General features: G+C 38.3%; 2 protein-coding genes and 1 pseudogene across 2 annotated transcripts; 2 read left to right on the top strand and 1 right to left on the bottom strand.

The window, feature by feature from the left end:
• Window positions 1-750: 750 nt before the first annotated feature.
• On the bottom strand, window positions 751-5773 carry arpc2 (actin related protein 2/3 complex, subunit 2). Its single transcript, XM_055166998.1, has 10 exons — window positions 5546-5773; window positions 4649-4683; window positions 4157-4269; window positions 3616-3661; window positions 3330-3516; window positions 3123-3216; window positions 2679-2805; window positions 2166-2266; window positions 1577-1677; window positions 751-1179 (listed from the first exon to the last, which is right to left on the bottom strand). The coding sequence occupies exons 1-10, from the start codon at window positions 5617-5619 to the stop codon at window positions 1158-1160; spliced, it is 900 nt and encodes a 299-aa protein (XP_055022973.1). The 5' UTR covers window positions 5620-5773; the 3' UTR covers window positions 751-1157.
• A 4845-nt stretch (window positions 5774-10618) lies between these two features.
• LOC110153247 (C-X-C chemokine receptor type 1-like) lies at window positions 10619-11971 on the top strand (annotated as a pseudogene).
• Window positions 11972-13106: 1135 nt separating this feature from the next.
• Window positions 13107-19747, top strand: slc19a1 (solute carrier family 19 member 1). Its single transcript, XM_055166982.1, has 6 exons — window positions 13107-13235; window positions 13708-14240; window positions 15431-16163; window positions 17452-17644; window positions 18055-18196; window positions 18388-19747. The coding sequence occupies exons 2-6, from the start codon at window positions 13971-13973 to the stop codon at window positions 18580-18582; spliced, it is 1533 nt and encodes a 510-aa protein (XP_055022957.1). The 5' UTR covers window positions 13107-13235; window positions 13708-13970; the 3' UTR covers window positions 18583-19747.
• The last annotated feature ends 1126 nt before the right edge of the window (window positions 19748-20873 follow it).

The raw sequence follows: 20873 nt of genomic DNA, 5'->3' as shown, positions 1-20873 counted from the left end.
GTATGATATAGTAGATTACAACTCCCCAAAAGCAGCATTTATACTCTAAATTGGGCAGCAGATTTAATCTTGACATAAAATATCTGTATGTAATTTTCAGAAACCATACTACTCCTACTTGAGAAATTTATATTACATTATAACAGTACTCTCAAAACTTTAATGTCAAAGCAAAATTATCTGCATATTTCTTTCTTGTACCACTTCTACTGGATAGATAATTAGGTTTTCTTTAAGTCTATACCAGATACATGTTTTTTTTTTTCTTTCAAATTACAGTAACTTTAATTTTTTCTATAAAAATACAGGTGCAGGTGGTCCTCTTTCAGTTGCACTTCCTACAAAGCATGAGTGTGACTCCCAAATAAATCATGTCAATGTTTATTATTCCCTAAACTTTTTCAGGTCATGCTTTCAAAGTTAGAATGCATTTTTGTAGCCTTTATTGTCCCGTATGGAAATTTGACCTCTGTATCTAACCCATCCTTCAACCATGCCTCACGGCAAATAGGAGTAGTGGGTGACCACAGTGCAGTACCAGAGGCACTCCATCTCCAGATTTATTTCAACAGTAACAAGAAACATAAGTCAAAGTGCGCAGTTTATTGCAAATTGCAATTTTCATAAAATTCTCCTTGAGCCCCTTTTGTTTAAAGATTCAAAAATGTTCCTTAAATACCAAATGACATGACCATAAGGACATGTACATTGTTGTCAATGTATCTTCTCATAAGAAACACAAGGCAGACAAACTTTTTGGAGAGTGATTTATTTTTTTTTCAAATGACAATGGTACAGACGACAAGAAAGCACAGAGGAGAGGTCTGAAACATCCCATAGGTGGATGCCACGGGGTCAGGGGAGGGGCCAAGCTGAGTACCAAATGGAGTCAACGATATCGTATCAAAAATGTCATATTTCATATATATATTTATATAGGACTAATAATTCTCTTTTACTATGCAAAGCAAGGAATGCCCTTTTTATTACAATGAGCAATGGCTTTTCCTAAGGAAAGCCCACATTATTATTCAATACAAAACAAAGAGTGGATTTGTTGATTTGGGGTGCATTTGGAGGCATCCTGGGTCCTGTCTGACGGCGTTCAGTCCGAGTGTGGCGTATTTGGATTAGTCTGGAGGAAGGCGGGGCAGGCCTCAGCGGGAGAACGTTTTTCCACTGAAAGGATCAAAGAACAATGTTTTTTTGGGTTAAATTTCATTTACTCAACAGTTTCCCATATTTGTCAGCAGTGTATTGTTTAGAGGGGAATGGAAATAATAGGGTGTAGCGTCTGATCTAAGGTAAAAAGCAGTTCCAGAGAAATGTGTTTAAGTTCAGAGGAATCTTACAGAGGGCAGGGGCTCTTGGAAGATCATACATGATAAAAAGGCTTTAGTCCTACAGAAAGCAGTAAAAATTCCAATGACACATTTTAAAACAAAATAAAGTCACACACACCCCGAGCACACAAGTTTAGAGTCAGATATGGAGATACATACACACCAATGTTAACCTTGGTCTAGAAGCACAAATTCAAGATCGTCAATAGCAGTGATGTATTGAAGCTACTTACGAGATGGTCTTCATCTCTTTCTTCTCAGCATCAGGTCGGGCACGGTTCAGCACTTTGAGGAAGTCTGACGTCTTGGCCCTCATACGTGTGTGAATGTAGGCCTGAAACACAGCAAAATCACATTAGCCACAAGGGCATTTTGCCAACGATCTGTTTAAGATTGTCACATCTGAAACTTCCATTTTCTATTTTCTCCCCAAAACCAGAGTAACCAGAATGTAATTGACTAATTATACACACATTTTTGTAGTGAAAAATTACAAAGAGCACTTGTCTTTGGTTTCGCAAACACTGATAACAGCTACCCATTATTGTCACAGTATTTGTACATTGTTTGCACGTTTAACCCACCCACTTGTGTCCATAAATTTTTTTCTTTGTCATAATATAGACTCCAGTCTGTCTGCAGTAAAGGGTGATTCTACATCATTCCTGATTCTGTACAAAACATCCCTGTTGTCCTTTAAAGCTAATAAATCAAGAAGTTAGTTACTACACTACTGTGGTACCTGTGTCTAAAGTAAACCTGTGTCTAAAGTAAGTCTTCTTGTTAAGGAAGTCAAGTTGAGGATATGTGTCAAATACTGACCTTGGAGCACTTTATGTGGTAGTGCAGATAGTCCCTGAAGGTGTGAATGAGGTTGATGGTGTTGTCTCTGGCATTGGCATTGGTGTGACGAGGGAACAGCACTGCAAGTACAAGGAAGCCATTACAAAGATTTAAAGGTGCAATGTGTTCTAAAGTGGAGGGCCCGCTACTTGATTGTCTCCATGGAGATGTTATTTCTTTGCCTGAAATATTCCATAGTAGGGCATTAAACTTATCTCCTTTGCATTTGTTTAATTACATGTGCTTTATAGCTCAAAAACCTTAACCTTAAAAAAACTAAAATTCTTACCATGTGCAGGCTTGCTTCTCCGTAGAGAACCTGTCTCCATTGTGATCATCAAGTTTATTCCCATACTGTGCAATAATGAAGGTGTAAGAATAATATCTCCGTATAGAGAGGCAGGTGGTGGACCTTCCACCAAGTTACACAGTATACCTTTAAATGTGTATGTAACAAAGCTATGGACAGGGCTTGTTTCTTTGAATACAAACCAAAAGTGATGTATCCGATATTGTCTCCTACTGCAGCATCCGTGTCTTTCAGCTCCAGAGGAGGCTCCCTGTGGCTGAACAGCACCTGGGGCGCAGTGTGACTGGCTCGCCGGCCCTCCTTAAACTCCTGTATGTGAATAAGGACTTCACTTTATTAAGACTGCTTTTGGAACACACACTATACAGATTCTTGTAGACAAAGAGGGAACCTCAGAGAGCCGCTGTAAGACAAAAATATTCAGGTGGTAGGTGGTAATTGAAGGGGTACGAGAGTTACAACATGGGCCTTGGTGTAATAAATACCTGTCATGTTGGAATGAACTGAGGCAGTTCTCTGAGAATATGCAAATCAAATAGTTAAAGGTCTACAGTACCACACAGTGAATTGTTTGTGTAGGTTCTGTTTCTATAGGAAAAAGTAAGGTCTCTGTAGCCGACACGCACCTGCATGAAGACTTTGCCAATAATGACATCATCATCATCTTTAAAGACTGTGCTGAAAACCACGGTAACTCTGTCCTTCTTGGCCTCCACATACCTACAGAGCAGAACATGTAGTTTTAGGTCAGGTGTACTTAACAATCACATAAACACATCTCACTATGCAAAACAGCTCAAACAAAAATTAAACTTGGCTTGAAAGTGCCGTACATAGACTCGTCATCTCTGTAGTGAACAACGGCCCTCTTCTCTCCTTCTTTGCCTTCTTCCTGGAACTTAAAGTATTTCTCAAAGACAGATGCGAAGCAGTTTCTTTTCAGAATCCCTGCCTGGTGGATGACCTCATCTTTGTTGGCTGGTAATGCTTCCAGGTCATATAGAAGAGACACATTGTAGCCTGGCAACCACAAAATAGTCTCATTACTGATCATTTTATTTTCATCAGAGACAATGTTTTTTATATATGAAACTTTAAATACAAAAATATAAATCATACCTGCTTCAGGTGCAACCAAGTAGTCCCCATAGACTTTCTTGAGCAGCTGTAAAAATAAACAAAAAGTAATGCCTTCATTATCACAATATCTGATATCTTGACAAATGTGAAACAAAATTTTATCTGTGCAGTGCCTATATTTATAGTTTTACTCCTCAGAAGGAAATCTCACACAAATGTCTCTTTGTGCTGCACAAATAGACCTACGATTGGCACTATGAAAGGATCACAGTCAGTTCATTCACTTATCCCTCTGGACTGGGGCTTTAAAGAAAAACTAGTTGGATGTGAGCCAGTACATTCAGACAGTGGCCGCTGCAGTCAGCACTTCCTCGCCTGAGGTGACTCAAACAACTCACTTCCTGTTTCTAGCAGAAGGCTCAGTAGCTCATTTCTTCCTTACATGGCAAAGGAACTTCTATCACTGATTTTAATAATTCTATAAAAAGTGTTACAATTGTTCTTATCTAATATCTCTTTTTGACCAAATCTAACAAAGCCATGCATGTTATTTTAGATCTTGTACAGTTTGGTAGTGTACCTCATCAGCTCCATGCTCCTGAAGGTCCTTATAAAACTTCAGGGCGATGCTGACCATCAGTTTGCTCTTATCCCCATCGGGGTTGGAAATGTGGTACAGGACGCCATCGAAATCTGCAGCAGTGGAGTCATTTATTAATAGCAAGCACAAACATTTTATTTTTTCCCAATTTTGCAGCCTATACATTTGATTATGTAATCTCTCAAATTAGCAATATAATGACATCAGAGAAATACACTTTATAAGTGTATTTGTTGTAATTACTAATAGATAATGTTATTTATTTCAAATTTTAAAAAATTGTTATTTCCTCATTCCATTTAGTACAACGGACATTATGTAACAAAGTTGTATTTCCTGCCAGGGATGTACATGTACAGAAGCTTCATAATAACATTAATTACAGTTTGAGTTAAATGACAGTGGCTGCAAGTACTCCACCAATAGTTGCATCAAGTGATAGTGTGCATTGTGGTAGTAACAGCGTTTTACCTGCAAAGGTCACTTCCACAGCCTCTGGCTTAGTTCTGCAGGAAGAAGAATTACAAAAAAAGAATTACAATCTATAGCATAATAAGAACACAAAGGATTAAAAAGACTGATGATATTTTATTTTACTGGTTGAACATAAATTCGTTTACATATTATGCATTTGAAAAGTATCTGAATATATGTACCTCGAAATATTTCTATAGAAAAACTGGGTTTAGCTGTGGTTAAAATAAGTGTCATAAAAGAGCAGCAGCAGGCTGTTAAAGGGGGACAGACTTGACTCAACAAGACCTCCGGAATGCGGAAGAGACGGCCACTGCTAACGAGCTGTTAGATCTGTGCTAGCCACAGTGCCAAAAGACTATTGACAAATATGATTTACATTTACGAATATGCCAGCTACAGTGGTCTACAATGCTAACATACCATATTCAGAGATACAAGTTGATGCCTTTTAGCCTGCTAAAAAGGCTAACAGTGACTATAGCTACAGTAACTAGCCAAAGGGCAGTGTATTTTTCAGTCTACCAATATCTAATTTAATATTCATTAGTAAAGTCTTAACTTGCAAAATCTGTAGCAGACGTTCGCCGACAATGCTGCACTTAATTATCTAGCCATCAGAGTTGTAAATGTAAAATATATTCTTAATTCGTGGTAAAGCAGGGCTCTGACACACCCCAGCTGAGAGCAAGACACCAGGGCGCAGCTACAAGCTAATCACATTTTAGCGAATAAAATCACAGCGTCAACAATGAGACGACACTGAACACATACATGTTTTACTAATGATAATCAGGACCGTTCTGCACATTATTGTAGTCTAAATACTGAGCAAACCCTTTTCTGAAGCTAGCTGGTGTTAGCATTGCTAATCAGGTGAGCATCATTCCTTACCCATTGGAAGCGCCGTCGAACTTCAGCGTCAGCGTCTCTTCTATAATGCGGTTATTAATTTCTAAAAGGATCATGATGGACGCCGAGGAGAGGGGGGATAATATTGGAGATTTGCTGTGTAAACCCCCTTTGTGTCAAATTTCTGCGATTTTTTCCACCCTTGACAGACGAACCCGCTTCCGTCCAGACCACTTCCGCCTGTCCACAGCTTCCGCGTATTTTACACTGAGCCACAAGAGCGCAGAACAGCGCAGGAGCACGCTGTATACAGTCTATGGAGCACACACGCGAACCTGTCAAGTGGCCCCCATCAGATGCACATTTACACAAAAACTATCGTTTGTGTTGGTTGGTGCTGCTTTAGTTTTTGAGATATTAACGTTTCTTTTATAGGCCAAATTGGGGTCACCCAGCCCCGAGAAGCTTAAAAATGCTCTAAACTGGCCCATATGGGTTTGTGATTCCTTTGTGCTTTTTGTGCTGCACAAAGTTTCGTTTGAGCTATTATCGTTCATAAGATATAAGGGATTTTATTTTCGGCCGATGACGTCATCCAGCCCTCCAAAATGTCACCAGCTCAAAAACAGAAAATTATACGAACAGTTTGTATTTCGTTAATGCTGCTTTATGCTGTGACTACTTTCGTTTGTGCTAGTATGTTTCAAAAATTACTAATTATTTTAGCGGCATTTATATGACAATTTCCGGCCAACTGATGCCTGTGGGTTTAGCAAAGCTCATTAAAAAAAAATCCAAAAAAAAAATCAAAAATCAAACTCATTACTTATTATAATAAAAAATTAATAATTTACTATTTCCTCATTCCACTAAATATTTATGTAACAAAGCTCTATTTACTGCCACGGATGCACTTGTACAATAGGTTCAAACGCAGGTAGATGGCTTATACACATGCCACTCGTTACGAGCACGCAGATTTGTGATTTTCCAATTTTATTACAAAGTAATCTTTCGGTTGATCACATTTAGGAGCTGAATCAGTCAGAACACTACCTCTACAGCAGAAGATCTAAAAACACTGGTTTAGTACAGTTAGGCTAGTGAGCCTGTCGCAAAATGCACAATTAGAGATTCTTCTCTCTCCATCTTTGGAGCCTTTACACCTCACCCTGACCTTAATGTATCTTTTGTATCATGCTTTAAAACAAGGGTGCATAAACAGCTTGATTACTCACTTTAAAAATTATCTGCCAGTGAAACTAGAGGAGAACTCACTGTGCACAAACACTATTCAGTCCCATGCCGAAGCTCTCCTGTGTGCACTCACTGAACAGCCAGGGAGAAGCTTTGACAGTTGGGGACTTTTGTCACATCAGAATATCAGACATAACCTAAGGTCCAAAGTGTCGCAAAGGCTCTGATTCCAGATGAATCAGGAGGAGTGAAACCACATTCCCCACACACAAGTGTCAAGAGGAATGCAGTTATGTGTACCTGGGTCTCCCTGTATCCAGAATCCAGTTGATTACATAAATAGTAGGCTAATTGATGGGTATTATAAAAGTAAACAAACTTACCTAAAGTCAGAGCTGTGCTGACTTTGAGGCAAACCCAAACTGTGTATTGTCTGATAAATCAGAAAAAAAAAAAAAAAAAAAAACAATAAAATGATTTAGTTAATCAAATCACTATTTGGAGTCAATCATCACATATTTTACCTGCTGATTGAAACTCACCTTTTTGTTCATGACTCCAGAACAGCCACTCACATATGGTGCATCCGATTGGTTAACTGTGCTTATGAAGTTCCTTTCCTTGTCATCGAATTGATCAGTGAATTTAGGAAGGAGTAAGGAAAGGTGACATTATGCTTCCTTTCATAGCTCCTTTAGCATAGGAAGTCTCAGAGGGTCCTAATCAGCAGAAGAAGCTATGAGCCATCCCATAATTCACTGCGCAGACCAAGCCAAACATTTCCAAATACCGAACCAAACTTATTTATAAAACACTTTTCATACAAAAAAAAATAACAGTGCTTCACAGTTATTAAAAACAATTTCACATTTCCTTACACCCCATCCACCCCCCACAGCTACCCGACCCCACACAACCAAGCATCCCAGACAGTCACATGTACAGTCTCACCCACATGCATGCACTCTGGCGCACACACATGCAAACACACACACATGGTAACACGCTAAAATACATAAAAGTACATAATGTATAGTAAAACATGAGGCTGAATACAGGCAAAATGGTTGAGAAAACACCATCAGAGGAGCAGTCTATACCAGGAGCCACAGGGCCCAGGGGAGATATGAGGCCCAAGCACCAACCCTCCACCAGGTGCGCATGGGACAGACCCTGGCAGCCGCAGCCGACCACCTCTCCCAGTGCAGAGGGCTCCTACAGAGGAAACACTGGAAATCCTAAAAATGATAAAGGCATATGAGTTCAAATAGGTCTACTAATTTACAAATTATACTCTGCACCAGGGCCACGTCTCATTTCTCTTTCTTCATCTCCTCAATTCTGCAGGAAATGGTTGAGGAAGTCCTACCTATAGAGGAGACACAGGAAGGAGAGAAACTCCTCACTAAGATCAATAAAGTTTGATTTTTTTTATCTAATGTCTGCCTCCTGAAGTCTCCCTCATGTTTATTCCTTCCTTCTGTGATTTTCTTCAGGACAGCACTTAATATTGACGCACTTGACTGACAGTTGAAGAATGGGGGATCAAGGAGAGGAATCAAGGAGAAGGAAGCGAGGAAAGAGAACTGAGACGTGGCCCAAATTAATATTTTAAATCATAAACTCAACTGTAGAACACAAAAAGCATAACTACTATAGAGCCACATCTGCCCATTTGATATTATAATATGTTTAATCCAGCATTGCGCATATTTGTTTATGCTTTAGAGAACAAAAACTTTAAACCACACTGGCCTCTTTGCATAAACTTTAAGTGCTGGAAAACAGCTGGCTGCTTGTGCTCTGATGTGGTCAGTTTCTGTTGTACTAAAGGACTCAGTAGAATATATGTGTTCTTTCTGTGACCGGGATGTGCTGCTGATGGTGAGTCTATTTTGTGATTGTATACTGTACTTGTATACTTTTAAAAGATCATATCTGCAGATCATATGTGTGCAGGGTCACTGCAGCTCTTTATTTAACAGCAGTTATTTCACTCATGTACAGTCACTTTATTTATGTAGACTACTGCTGTGATGAAAACATTGGCTGTAAAGACCACAAGGTTTAAATAAAAAGACTCAGCAGTGGAAGATGGTGCCCTAGTTGTAGTCTGTTTTCTGGGAATTGTAGTTTTGACTGAACAGCTGTTGTTCCTGCTGCTGGTTAGGAGAATTCAGATCCACCTAAAGCTGCGATAGCTCTTTCTCCTCACTGGTCCTTACTCCTTGATCCTTATTGTTGACCTCATGACATAGCTCTCAGAGCGAAAAGGAGAAGGAAGGAGAAGGAAGGAGGTATTTTTTTATTAAAGACTGATAACATTTTCCACTGCCTGAGATCGCTTTTCTTCAGTAGTTTTGCTGAGTTTTTGCACAAACTAGCGCAAACAAAGTACAAATTATTGACAATTTTTGTGTAATGAGCTGAGCATGCCCACAAAGCTGCTTAATACACACCTAATAACAAAAAGACACATTTCACCGCAGCTACATATAGTATAACTGCTTTTGAAATTCCACTATTTTCATTCCACACTCCTTATGATCAGTAAAAACATATACAGATATTTACACCTGCACATCCATATGAACATGGCTTGAAACATGGCTTGACATGACAGTAACTAACCACCTGAATGTGGAGCAATATTCACTTTGACATTCAGCCATGAATGTGCAGGGTTGTAGCACCAAATTTTGGGCCCTGGGTACAAATCATCTTGTTAGGGCAGCGTAACATGTTATCCGATGAAAAATGCCTATTTAGGACTTTGAGCAACCCTTCATTATTAGTCTGTCTTACAAAGATGTGTGAATGAAACAAAACAGAACTCCAGGTATGTTTTTGAGGAAGTAACAACATTATAACGTGATGTAACAGTCACAAGATTCAGTTTTGCGTAATATAGGACTTTTCATTTTGATAGAGTTTTCTATTGAGTCTATAGATTTCTATAGAGTAGATGTTTCAGCATAGAAATGGTTACTAGTTAACTAGAGTGTGTTTCTAACTTGAGTCTAATCAGTACAGGACAGTACAGTTCTACAGAAACTCAAACTCCAAAATCAAACTAATTCCAAGCAGTCTTAATTTAGTCATGTTACACACGACACAATGGTTGGCAAGTTGACAGATTTGTTCACTGTGGAGCCGAAGTATCTACATCTCGTCTGCAACATATGACTGTAAACAATGAGGTCTGTGCACTGTGCCTTTAAAACTGCGATGAAGTGATTTATGTAGACTGAGAGTAGCAGGGACAATACCTGTCTCTGAGTGCCTTCACATTTACAAGGGAAGTTGTGTGGCCCACCTCCTATCAGCATGAGCCTGTTATTAGTCAGATGTTTATGGTCTGATGGGTGTTTGCCAGGCCATAAAAGACAGGTCCTTCACTGATGCAGATGCAGATAACTAAATTCAGAGAAACAAATGCAATGTGGGAAAGGAGCTGATTGCAATAGCAGCAAAGAGAACAAAGTGTTGCGTTATGAGAAAGTGCCACGACATGAGAGACATCTTGAGCCTTACCTCATTATTAGTGACTCAAGAAATGGTGATGCAAGGTGCTCCTCACATGGTCAACCGTGTTATTACAAATGTTTTTAACCGGGTCAACTAGATTTTTGTGCCTAGTAAAAAAATTATAAAATGATGATTATAAAATCACGATAACAGGTGAAAATATAAAGTGAGTAAATAAATGCTGGAAATTGAGTGTTGGGTTTAAAATATGATTAAAAAAAAATCTTAATAGTAATTTGGATTAACACACATACAATATCTAAATGTGTGCAGCTAATTTGTAATACACAACATTTAAATTATAAAATTAAATTGGACATAGAAAATGTTATAGTCAAGTGATGGCTGATATAATGACGTAGGAATATGGGGTAATATAGTATCTATATGAAACCAACAGGATATTGGGCAAACTCTTTGAAAAACAGTTGTATTTTCAAAGTGCTTTAGTTCCTGCCCATTGTGGAAGTGGCACTAGGACAGAAGGTAAGGTAATCTTTCTTGTCATTGTAACAAAGAATAATGAAATATTTAGATTTGTTTTTAAATCATGAATAATAATCTAACAAATTTCCTTCGGGATAATAAAGTATCTACTATGTCTTCCACTCACAGCCATGAAGTTAGAGGTGTCTATCGATGACCTTTACGACTACCTAAATGACAGCAGCTACGACAATATTACATCTTATACTGTGAATCCACATACCATCCCATGTCAGCTAAAACTACTGGATCCTGCAGCTTGGCATCACTATATGTTTTCTCCTTATTGCCATCTTTGTACTGGCAATCCCTGGCAATGTTTTAGTGGGCTGGGTAATACGCACCAGTCAACAAGCGCTTACCCCATCAGATATCTACCTTTTCCACCTCACCATAGCGGATGGACTCATGGCTTTGACTATCCCATTTTGGGCAGTTGTGGTGGTACGAGGATGGCTGTTTGGAGGATTCATGTGCAAAGTTATAAGTCTAATTTTTGACACAAATTTCTACACCAGCATCTTGTTTCTGGCATGTATCAGCATCGACCGCTACCTTGTGATTGTGCATGCTAGTGAAAGCTTCAAAAGTCGTCAGAGGATGTGTAGCCAGCTGTTGTGTGCAGGAGTGTGGGCCCTGGGTTGCGCCCTTGCCTTGCCTGCTCTCTTCAATGACATCGCAACGCTGAGAAATGACTCTGATTTGATGATATGCAACGATAACTTTTACATTGGCAATGCATCAAAATGGAGGATTGCTATTCGTGGGTTTCGGCATATTTTTGGTTTCCTGCTTCCTCTTGGTGTCATGGTAACCTGCTACAGCATCACCATTGCCAGGCTCTTGCGCACCAGAGGTTTTCAAAAGCATAGAGCAATGAGAGTGATCATAATAGTAGTGATTGTGTTTTTGTTATGCTGGTTGCCGTACCATCTAAGCATGATAGTTGATACACTCTTGAGGGCTGACCTGATTCCATATGACTGTGCCAGGAGGATGTCAGTAAACACGGCGTTGGGGGTCACAAACAGCCTGGCTCTCCTTCACAGTTGCATCAATCCTTTCCTCTATGCCTTTGTGGGAGAGAAGTTCAGGAGGAAAATGAGGATGCTGCTGCAGAGAAAGATGGCACAAGAGAGGATGTCAGTGTCGAAATACAGCAGGTCCACTTCTCAAACCTCAGAAGGCACCGGGACTGTCCTGTGAAAAGTTTTCCTTTTTTTTTTTTTTTTTAAATAAAATCTTTTTATAAAAGTCCTTGGGCTAAGGTTTTCTAAGCTCACTGCTGTTGTCCAGTGGTTTACTTACTGCTTGCATCTGTATCATGTTGGAACACGCACAGAAATGCAATGTATTTAGTAGTCATGGCAATAAAGTTTCTGTTTTACAAAAAAGAAATGTTATTTATCTTAAAGAGCAAATATATAAATATATATATTTTATATTTATATTTTTATATATATATATACTATTTTCTGATATTCACACATGACTGATGCACAAATCCTGCATACTTAGGCTGAGTTCCTCTTTCATACAGAAAACACTCTGTTCCACCTTGTGATGTCATGTGGAAGTGCACCAGAATTATTTAGATGATTTGGATCAGCCCTGGAATTACCAATCTCTAGTGAACTAAACGTAAAGGTAGCTGTTAACTTGAAAACTACCACTACATGACATCACAAGGTGGAACAGAGCATTTTGAGCTTTGGAGATGTAGACAAACTAAAAACAAAGGGTTACACAAAACATATTCTAACATGGCTTAAACGCAGGAGATTTTGCACAACGTGGATAGAACCTTATAATAAAGCCAATAATGGAAGCTGCATCCATATTTGAGCTAACTTAGTGCTAATAATACCTTAGAATGAACAAGGAGGAGCAAAAACACAAAAAGAGCAATGAGATAAAATCAAGAAATATTACTTGAAATAGATATTCCTCCAACAGATGGCGTACTCAATGCTAAAACCGAGTGTCTAAAGTAAACTCTTGTAAAATTACAGATATCTTGTTTTCCTGAGCATAGTTCATTGTCTTTTCATGGAACAATAGTCACAAACTGCTTAAAATGTCAGCAAAGTTAAAATGCACTCACATCTGCGAAAATGAATCTTTTCAAAACAAACTTGCACAACCGTGACTTAAGACTCCATATCCCCGAAGCCTTAGCGTCATGCTGCTTTCACGTGATCCTCGGGAACTAGGGACTTCGACTTATTTGCGTTCATGTGCCTTTTTCTTGGAAAGTCAAAATATTGTTTTCACGATCAATTAAATCACTGAAATCACCGTTCATTAACAGCATTTAAAAGAGCTAACCAACAGGCTAAGTGTTGTTATTAATTAATAAAGAACATTATCGCCCCACTCTCTGTAATTGTTGTTTTTCTGACTTAACAGATCGTTCAAGTGCATTTTTTAACTAAGAAAAACATTTTCCCGAGTTCCTGAAGACCACATGAACGCAGCATGAGTGTCTGACTGAGAAACAGATTCTGATGCGTAGCACGAGGTGAGCATTGTTTACTTGCACTCAAATATATTAGAATGGAGCACTAAATCAGCGGATCGTGTAGATAGCGCCGATCTGACAGAATAGATCAGATATCACTGTTTCTGTCGGGAATCCACAAAAGTGTTTTATTATCACAGATGCTACTCTTAGCCGGCTACACAATATAGCTGTTTTGTTTATAAATCTTCTTAAAGCTTCATAAGAAGAACATGCTTTTAAACAGGCTAATATAAAGATCTGGCCTATTCAGTTCTCAGTTTTGGTCTCTGTAATAACCAGCCTGTATATGGTACACTGTTATTACACAGGTTATAAGAGGCTCCTGCATACTGCCGGCTTGCTCAGTCTTCACATACAGTGGGAATAAAAAGGACTGTTTTTCTCTGTTACACCACAAAGTTAGATGTGTAAACATGTTTTTCTGTAGTCTCCATGCGGTGTTAAACTAAAAGCCTTTCTGTCTTTTCAGGTTAACAATGACAAAGAACTCTGGATAACTCTGTCACTGTGCAATGTGGATTGACACAAAGGTCACCGTTTCCCTTGACAGCATGTAGCATTTTAACCCAGCCTGTAAAATGGTTCAGTGTTACTAGCTCATTTACTGGTATGACGTCTTCTTTATACCGTTACAATTTGTGTTCAGTGTTGATTTAAAAATTGAAAGTAAGGCTAGATTGCATCATACCCTCTATGTGGATTTTACTCTGAGAAGTCCCTCCATCACTTAAGATGGTAGCCGAAGACCCAAACACCAGCGGAGACGAGTTAGATGGGGAGAGAAATATGAAATTGCCAGGAGTGGAAGATGGAGATGCAGAGTTGGCCATTTGTGCCTCAGATTCACCTTCATCTCCTGAAGGTCTCCAAGAAGAACCCAGAAAGTGGAAGTTTGCAGTCATTTTTTTGTGCGTGTTTGGATTTATGGCTTCCATTAAGCCGGGGGAGCCTTTTATTACGCCATATCTACTGAGTGTGGAGAAGAACTTCACCAGGGAACAGGTATGGAAAAATAGAGTTGGACATGTTAGCTTGACTTTAGATTAATGTTCAGTCCAGCACTTCTGACACACTGAGTTTAATGAGTGCTCTGTGGTGAGTTTGCTGATCCAACCTATTACGGTCAAAGTTCACATTTTTGTGTGGGTCAAAGAAGAAAAAAGTCTGCAGGAGTGAATAGTTATATCACACCACTGAGTCATTCTAATCAGTAAATTACAGATTGCTAGATAGCTTTAAGTAAATATAGCCAAAATGTTAGCATTTTGTTTCAGTTGCTCAATGATTTTAAACATGAAAACACTCTTTAGACACATGTAGTGTTGTAGCTTTGCCTGTTTTGACTCACATTCCACTCTCAGGCCGATTGTCCTGGTGTTGTTGATTTGCTTCACAGCTGCGCTTTGTTTCTGATGAGATAAAAACAAACAACTGTTCTGCTCGATATCTTGACCTGGACATCTGTTATAAATAAACCTTAACAATAGATGCATTCCCTCAAAAAGAATTGTTATGAAATTTAAATACATTTAAGCTATGTTATGGTAAAAAAAAAAAGAAAGAAAAAAAGAAAATCAAAAGTACGCCTGTCACGATAAGAAATTTTCCTAAGAGCCTAAGAGCAGCTTTATACCACAAAAACTATACTAAAAAAAAAAAGTTCTTAGTTTGCATTTGTAATGAGTCATACAAGTTATTCAGTAAACCTTCTACAGCTCAAATCTTACCATATATCCAAAAATATAAATTATTTAATATTATACATTTTCAAGTAGTACAAAGAAAATGTACACACGACAATACTGACTCCAAAAAATATTGTTCCTTCTATCATATGTTGAACGTTAGTAATTATTGTGACAGGCCTAACCAAAAGTCTCAACATATGACGTTAACTAAATTGATATTGCCAGATAGGAGGTCGAATGGCTGACCAAAAAGGAGATTTATGAATGTTGCGGAGGAGGTCATGGAGTTGACTGGTCTGAGAAAAGAGACTAGCATATTAGTAGGTTGAAGTTTATTTGTTTTGATGTCAAATAGGAATAGTAGGACACAAACTCTGCACTACGACAGACAAATCCAAAAGTAGAAACTAGAATAATAAATTGGACATTTCAGGTTTTGTATGTTGTATATTTTTGTATGTTGTCAACTGTTGCTTACCTGGAACTGATGTTTTCATCTCCCAGGTGACCAATGAGATCACCCCTGTACTCACCTACTCGTACATGGCCGTGCTAGTGCCTGCATTCCTGCTCACTGACCTCCTGCGCTACAAGCCTGTTCTGGTCATTCAGGGCCTCAGTCAGGTGGTCATCTGGCTTTTGCTCTTGTTGGGCAGCTCCCTCCTCCAGATGCAGCTCATGGAGTTCTTCTATGGCATCACCATGGCCTGCCGAGTGGCCTATTCCTCCTACATCTTCTCGCTGGTCAGCCCCACCCTGTACCAGCGCGTGGCCGGCTACTCCCGGACCTCAGTGCTGCTTGGAGTCTTTACCAGCTCAGTTTTGGGACAGTTATGTTTATCACTGGGTAACATCACATTCTACACCCTAAATGCCATTTCATTAGGATTTGTAAGCTTGGGATTGCTGCTCGCGATTTGCCTCCCCTGGCCGAAGCGATCACTGTTTTTTAACCGCAGTCAGGAAAAAGCAGTAAAAAAGGAATTGGACAAAATGAATCCTAAAAAATCTTCAGAATCAAAGTGGAAGGACTCGGTGTTAGTGCAGATGTTGCTGGAGCTGAAACATGTGCTCAAGATGCCCAATTTGAGGCTGTGGTCGCTCTGGTGGATCTTCAACTCCACGGGTTACTACCTGGTGCTCTTCTATGTCCACATTCTATGGAACAAGGTCTATCCAGCCACAGAAAACAAGAATGTGTACAACGGTGGAGTAGAAGCCGCATCTACTTTATTAAGTGAGATTTTTACATTTCTAAACTCAAAGGTGCACTGTGTCACTTGTTCAGTGGAGGGTCTGTCACTGGCTTGTCTCCGTGGAGACAAGTGCACCTTTAATTCTGGTCTGCTTTTACATGACAGGAGATGGAGCTTTGTATGTGCAAACATAACCACTTTCTGACCATAAAGATAAACCAACACCGACAAGTTACATTATGACATCATTATTATTATGACATCATTATTATTATGCAGCTCAACACAGCTTTAATGGACTCTGACACTATCAGGCCAGCTTTAACCCTCTCTATTGCATGCTGATCAGAAATACTACACAGTACAGAGACTGGGCAGTAAGGTGAAATCATAACTAAGCATGGCCTTAACCCCTTATTGTTTCGTCTTAGTTTCCCTGAAATGCCTGACTTAAGATTACCTCAATTCAAACAGAAACTGTTTCTGAACCCTTTGGGGCTCAGACAAATGGTTGTCCCCTGCTGTCCTCTAACTGTACTCTGACTCTACTTTAATTGAAAAAAAGCTCTACACAAAAGAAAGCCAGATTTCAAATTCCAGCAAATTTTTTTAAAATAGGGATATAATATATATAAAATAAGGTATAGCTGGTGTCCCTGGGGATGGCCCGAGAGAGAGAGCAGATTGAGCGTTTGTTGGGTCTTGACAATTCCCATGTCAAAGCTGAAGCACATCTCACTAAACATGAGACTTAGGCACTTGTAATTAGGCAAACAAGTTCAGGCGAAATTCATATAAATGCCTTTCTAAAAATATGCATTACTGTGAGTGGGATTACCTCTCCACGGATCTGACGTGTGACTTGACTTAGATGCGCCGCCTGCTTGTCTCCTTGGAGACAGTCAGATATCTTAATGTCTGACTGCAGAACATGACAGGCAAAGGAATAAAATCTCCATGGAAAAAAGCAAATGGCAGACCCTCCATTTGAGAAGTTACATAGTGCACCTTCAATAATAAAATTTATGAACATGGACAAAGTCTAAACCACACTGCGTTCCACACTAGTGTCATTTAGCACACACACAAAAAAATCTTAATAAACATTTTTTTAATTGATTCATTTGATTTGATCAGATACAGACAAACAATGGCTTGTTCTCTCACGATAATTCTCCATGATTTTGTGTACTATGCTATATTTAACTTTTTTAAATATATAGATTATCTTTGGTAACTGCTACTTTTTTCCACTTGTGTTTTTGCATTAGAAAAATATAAAATTGGAGTCTAGTAACCGATTGTGTTAATTCTTTTATGAATTTGAAGGTGCCTTGACATCCTTCATTGCGGGCTATGCCAAAATCCGATGGAACATTTGGTCTGAGCTCGTCATAGCGGTCATCACTGCGGTCCAGGCTGGACTGTTATTGCTCATGGGAACCACAAACAACATCTGGGTGTGCTACATCGCCTATGTGCTTTTCAGAGCCTTCTACCAGTTTTTGGTTCCTATTGCAACGTAAGCTATAAAATCTCAGTGTTTTAAAGGTGCATTATATATCGTTTCTGATGGAGTTTCCATCATATGCTCGTCTCCATGGAGATGTTATTGCTTTGTCTGGAATGTTTCACAGTATGATATTAAACCTTTCTATCTTCATGGAAATCAAACCAGACCAAGTTACAGCTCAGGTCTGTGGAGAGGCAACCCCGCTCACAGTCAGATTGCCTGTTTTTCTGCAATAAAACCACCTGTAATTGAATAAATGTAGGGTAAATCTGTTTAATGTCACACTGTGGAACATTCTAAGCAGAGCGGTGATATATCCACAGAAACAAGCAGGTGACAGACCCCCAACCAAAAAGTTATACACTGCACCTTTAAACTGTAATATTGTTTCTCTGGTATTTTAATGTTTGTATTTTTAGATTTCAGATTGCCTCATCTCTTACAAAGGAACTTTGTGCGCTTGTGTTTGGGATCAACACTTTTCTTGGAACTATTTTGAAAAGCATCATTAACTTAATATTTTCTGACAAGAGAGGGCTAGGATTGGATGTGCACTCACAGGTTAGAATCCCATATTTATCTCCATTTAACTTATGATTTAACATAATATAGACAAGTATTAACATGTCTAATTTGTTCGTCAAATGTCAAGCTGTGGTAAACTACCAGTTGAGCCAGTATATCAAATACTAGTAATGCTGATTAACCATTTCTTGTTAATTATTATGACTGAGTTTTTTTTTTTCTTCCAGTTTCTTGTCTACTTCATCTACTTTGCCCTACTCACAGTGGTGTACTTTGTCTGCGCTGCCGTGGTCATAATCCGGCACTTTCGTAACCGGCCTGACAAAGGATGCAGGGTCAACCAGCTGTCCACAGAGCTGACCCCAGTTGCAGCCAGTTCAGAGACAGAGCCACTGTCAAATGGCAAAAGTGTCAAGTCTTAAAAATATGTTTTCCTATTTTAATAATATTTTGAGCAGAGCGTTAATAAGTGCCTCCTCTGCTGTCAGTGCACTTGTCATCCACGATTTTATCATTTTACAATCATACATATTATCTTTTACAACTATAATGTTGTTCTAAGGGGAGGGCGGGTATTCAGGTATAATCAACACTCCCACATCAGTATTAGATGTTAGATGTTGTTTTTAAACCTGACCAAGGCTGTTAGAAATGCTTATTGGTACTACTGATACTACTGTATAATACATTTTTATTGTCAAGCATTTTAGAATATAGAACATATTTCCCTCTAACTTGGTTGTTGTAGGGCATTTACCGATGTAATTGTTGAATTTCACTTTGTTTTGACTGTACAACATTAACTGATACTTTGTAGTGACATCACACTGGGGTGTTTTACATGTACTCTATTGGCAGAATGTTCAACAGTGACACAATGGGCAAATTAGCAAAAACTGCCATAAATGTTTTAATATAGCCGTAAAAATACAAAATGAATTTAAAAAACGCATTTTCAAGAGGCTGTAATCAATTCACGTGTTCACTGTCCTATTAAGGAGTTTGATTTTCAACAAAGAGGTGAGCGTGGCTTGAGTTTACGTGTGAGATACAAATCATCACACCCGTTGTAGTTCCAACTAAGTCAGCTCTTTCTGGTCAGAGTGTGTTAAAATAAAGCTCAGATTAAGCCTTAATTGAGTAACAGAGCTTCGGACATAGCAGTGCTTTCAGTTAACTTCACATCTCCAGAGATGGTTGATGACATCAGCTGCCGAGTATCAACAGGGATAAACAACAGAATCTTTTAGAATATGGAATGTATTTCTCTTTAATTCACTTTTTTACAGGTTGTTGTAGGGCATTTACTGATCTAACTGTGAAGTTTCATTTTGTTTTGATTGTACAACATTCTTCTGGCTGATAATGCACAATTAAGGATAAGCACCAGCCTCGTTTGCTGTTACTAAGTTTTTCTACGGAAAAAGGGCTTGGGATAAAAATACGTTGTTACTTTGTAGCTACATAGGTACCTCACCTTAAATTCAAGACAATACAATCATTCTGTTGAAAAACAATGTTACTTGGAATACAGTGCCAAAATTCTGAAGGTCTTCCTTTTGTGGCTATTAAATGTTCATCACAGTATTGATTCTTACAAAATAATGTATACATATTAATTGTCACATTGCTGCATAAATTTAAAATGTGAAGAAGTCTGACTGCTGTATGCAAATCAATCATATGTTTTATATTCACAAATAAATAGTTGCTGAATTAGACAAAAAATATTTTGTTCACTACACTCACATTAAACCAGAGGCGTGTTTAAGTTTTAATAGAAGACACTTTCATTAAAACTGTAAGGCTTATGAAAGTAAATATTCACCTGTTAAATAATGGCGGATGAAAGACTATACCAAACATTCATAAGTATACAAATTATGATAAGTATACAAATTATCAAAAACAGTTGAAAGATTCAGATTCTAGAAAAACTTAAAACTTGCAAAATTTAAATTTGACTGCATCACTGAAACAATACCACTGCTCATACGCCAATACATCAAGCAAACATTGCGTTTCGATAGATTAGAAAAAAAGCAATGCTGCCCTCCAGTGTCTTACATTAAAAGTGAGCTAACCTTCAATCAAAAAACAACAACAAAAACAAAACTGTAGTGCATTAATTTAGTAAAATTGGAGTGTATTATTTAACATTTAGCTTTAAAGCAGGGGTGTCAAACTTACATTCACAGAGGGCCAAAATTAAAAACTGGGACAAAGGCATGGACCAAACTAAATATTTATTGAAAAATTTCAACATCTGCATGTTTTCTCTTCTTTTGAGATATGTAATGTTCAACCTTTTCTTAATAAAATAAATGTTTAATAATAGTTGTGCTTAGACACTGAATAATATAGAAAAATATAAAATAACATTTTAAATAAATAATGTCTCTATAGCCTATCTGTAGCCAGCGAGCGAGCTCTAATACATTTTTGATATGATCTCACGGGCCAAATCTGGCCCCCGGCCTGATTTTGACATGTCTGCTTTAAAAGTTTCAAAACACAATTCCATTCAGTGCATGTTTCAGTCTACTTACCTTTAAAATTTAAAAAATCACATGGTCTATGACAATGGTTTTGTTACAGTGACAGCAAAAATAAGAAGGTAAAAGACAAAAGTTACAAATAAGAAATCAATCACATCTTCAATCCATCCAATGTTAAACAATCTAAAGTGTAACATAACAGGAGATGTTATATG

The sequence above is a fragment of the Boleophthalmus pectinirostris genome, unplaced genomic scaffold (assembly GCF_026225935.1).
Source record: "Boleophthalmus pectinirostris isolate CB_2022bp ecotype Guang Dong unplaced genomic scaffold, ASM2622593v1 HiC_scaffold_11, whole genome shotgun sequence".
NCBI classification, from domain to species: Eukaryota; Metazoa; Chordata; class Actinopteri; order Gobiiformes; family Gobiidae; genus Boleophthalmus; species Boleophthalmus pectinirostris.
Note: the sequence above shows the minus strand (reverse complement) of the source record. Positions and strands in the feature narration are given on the sequence as shown.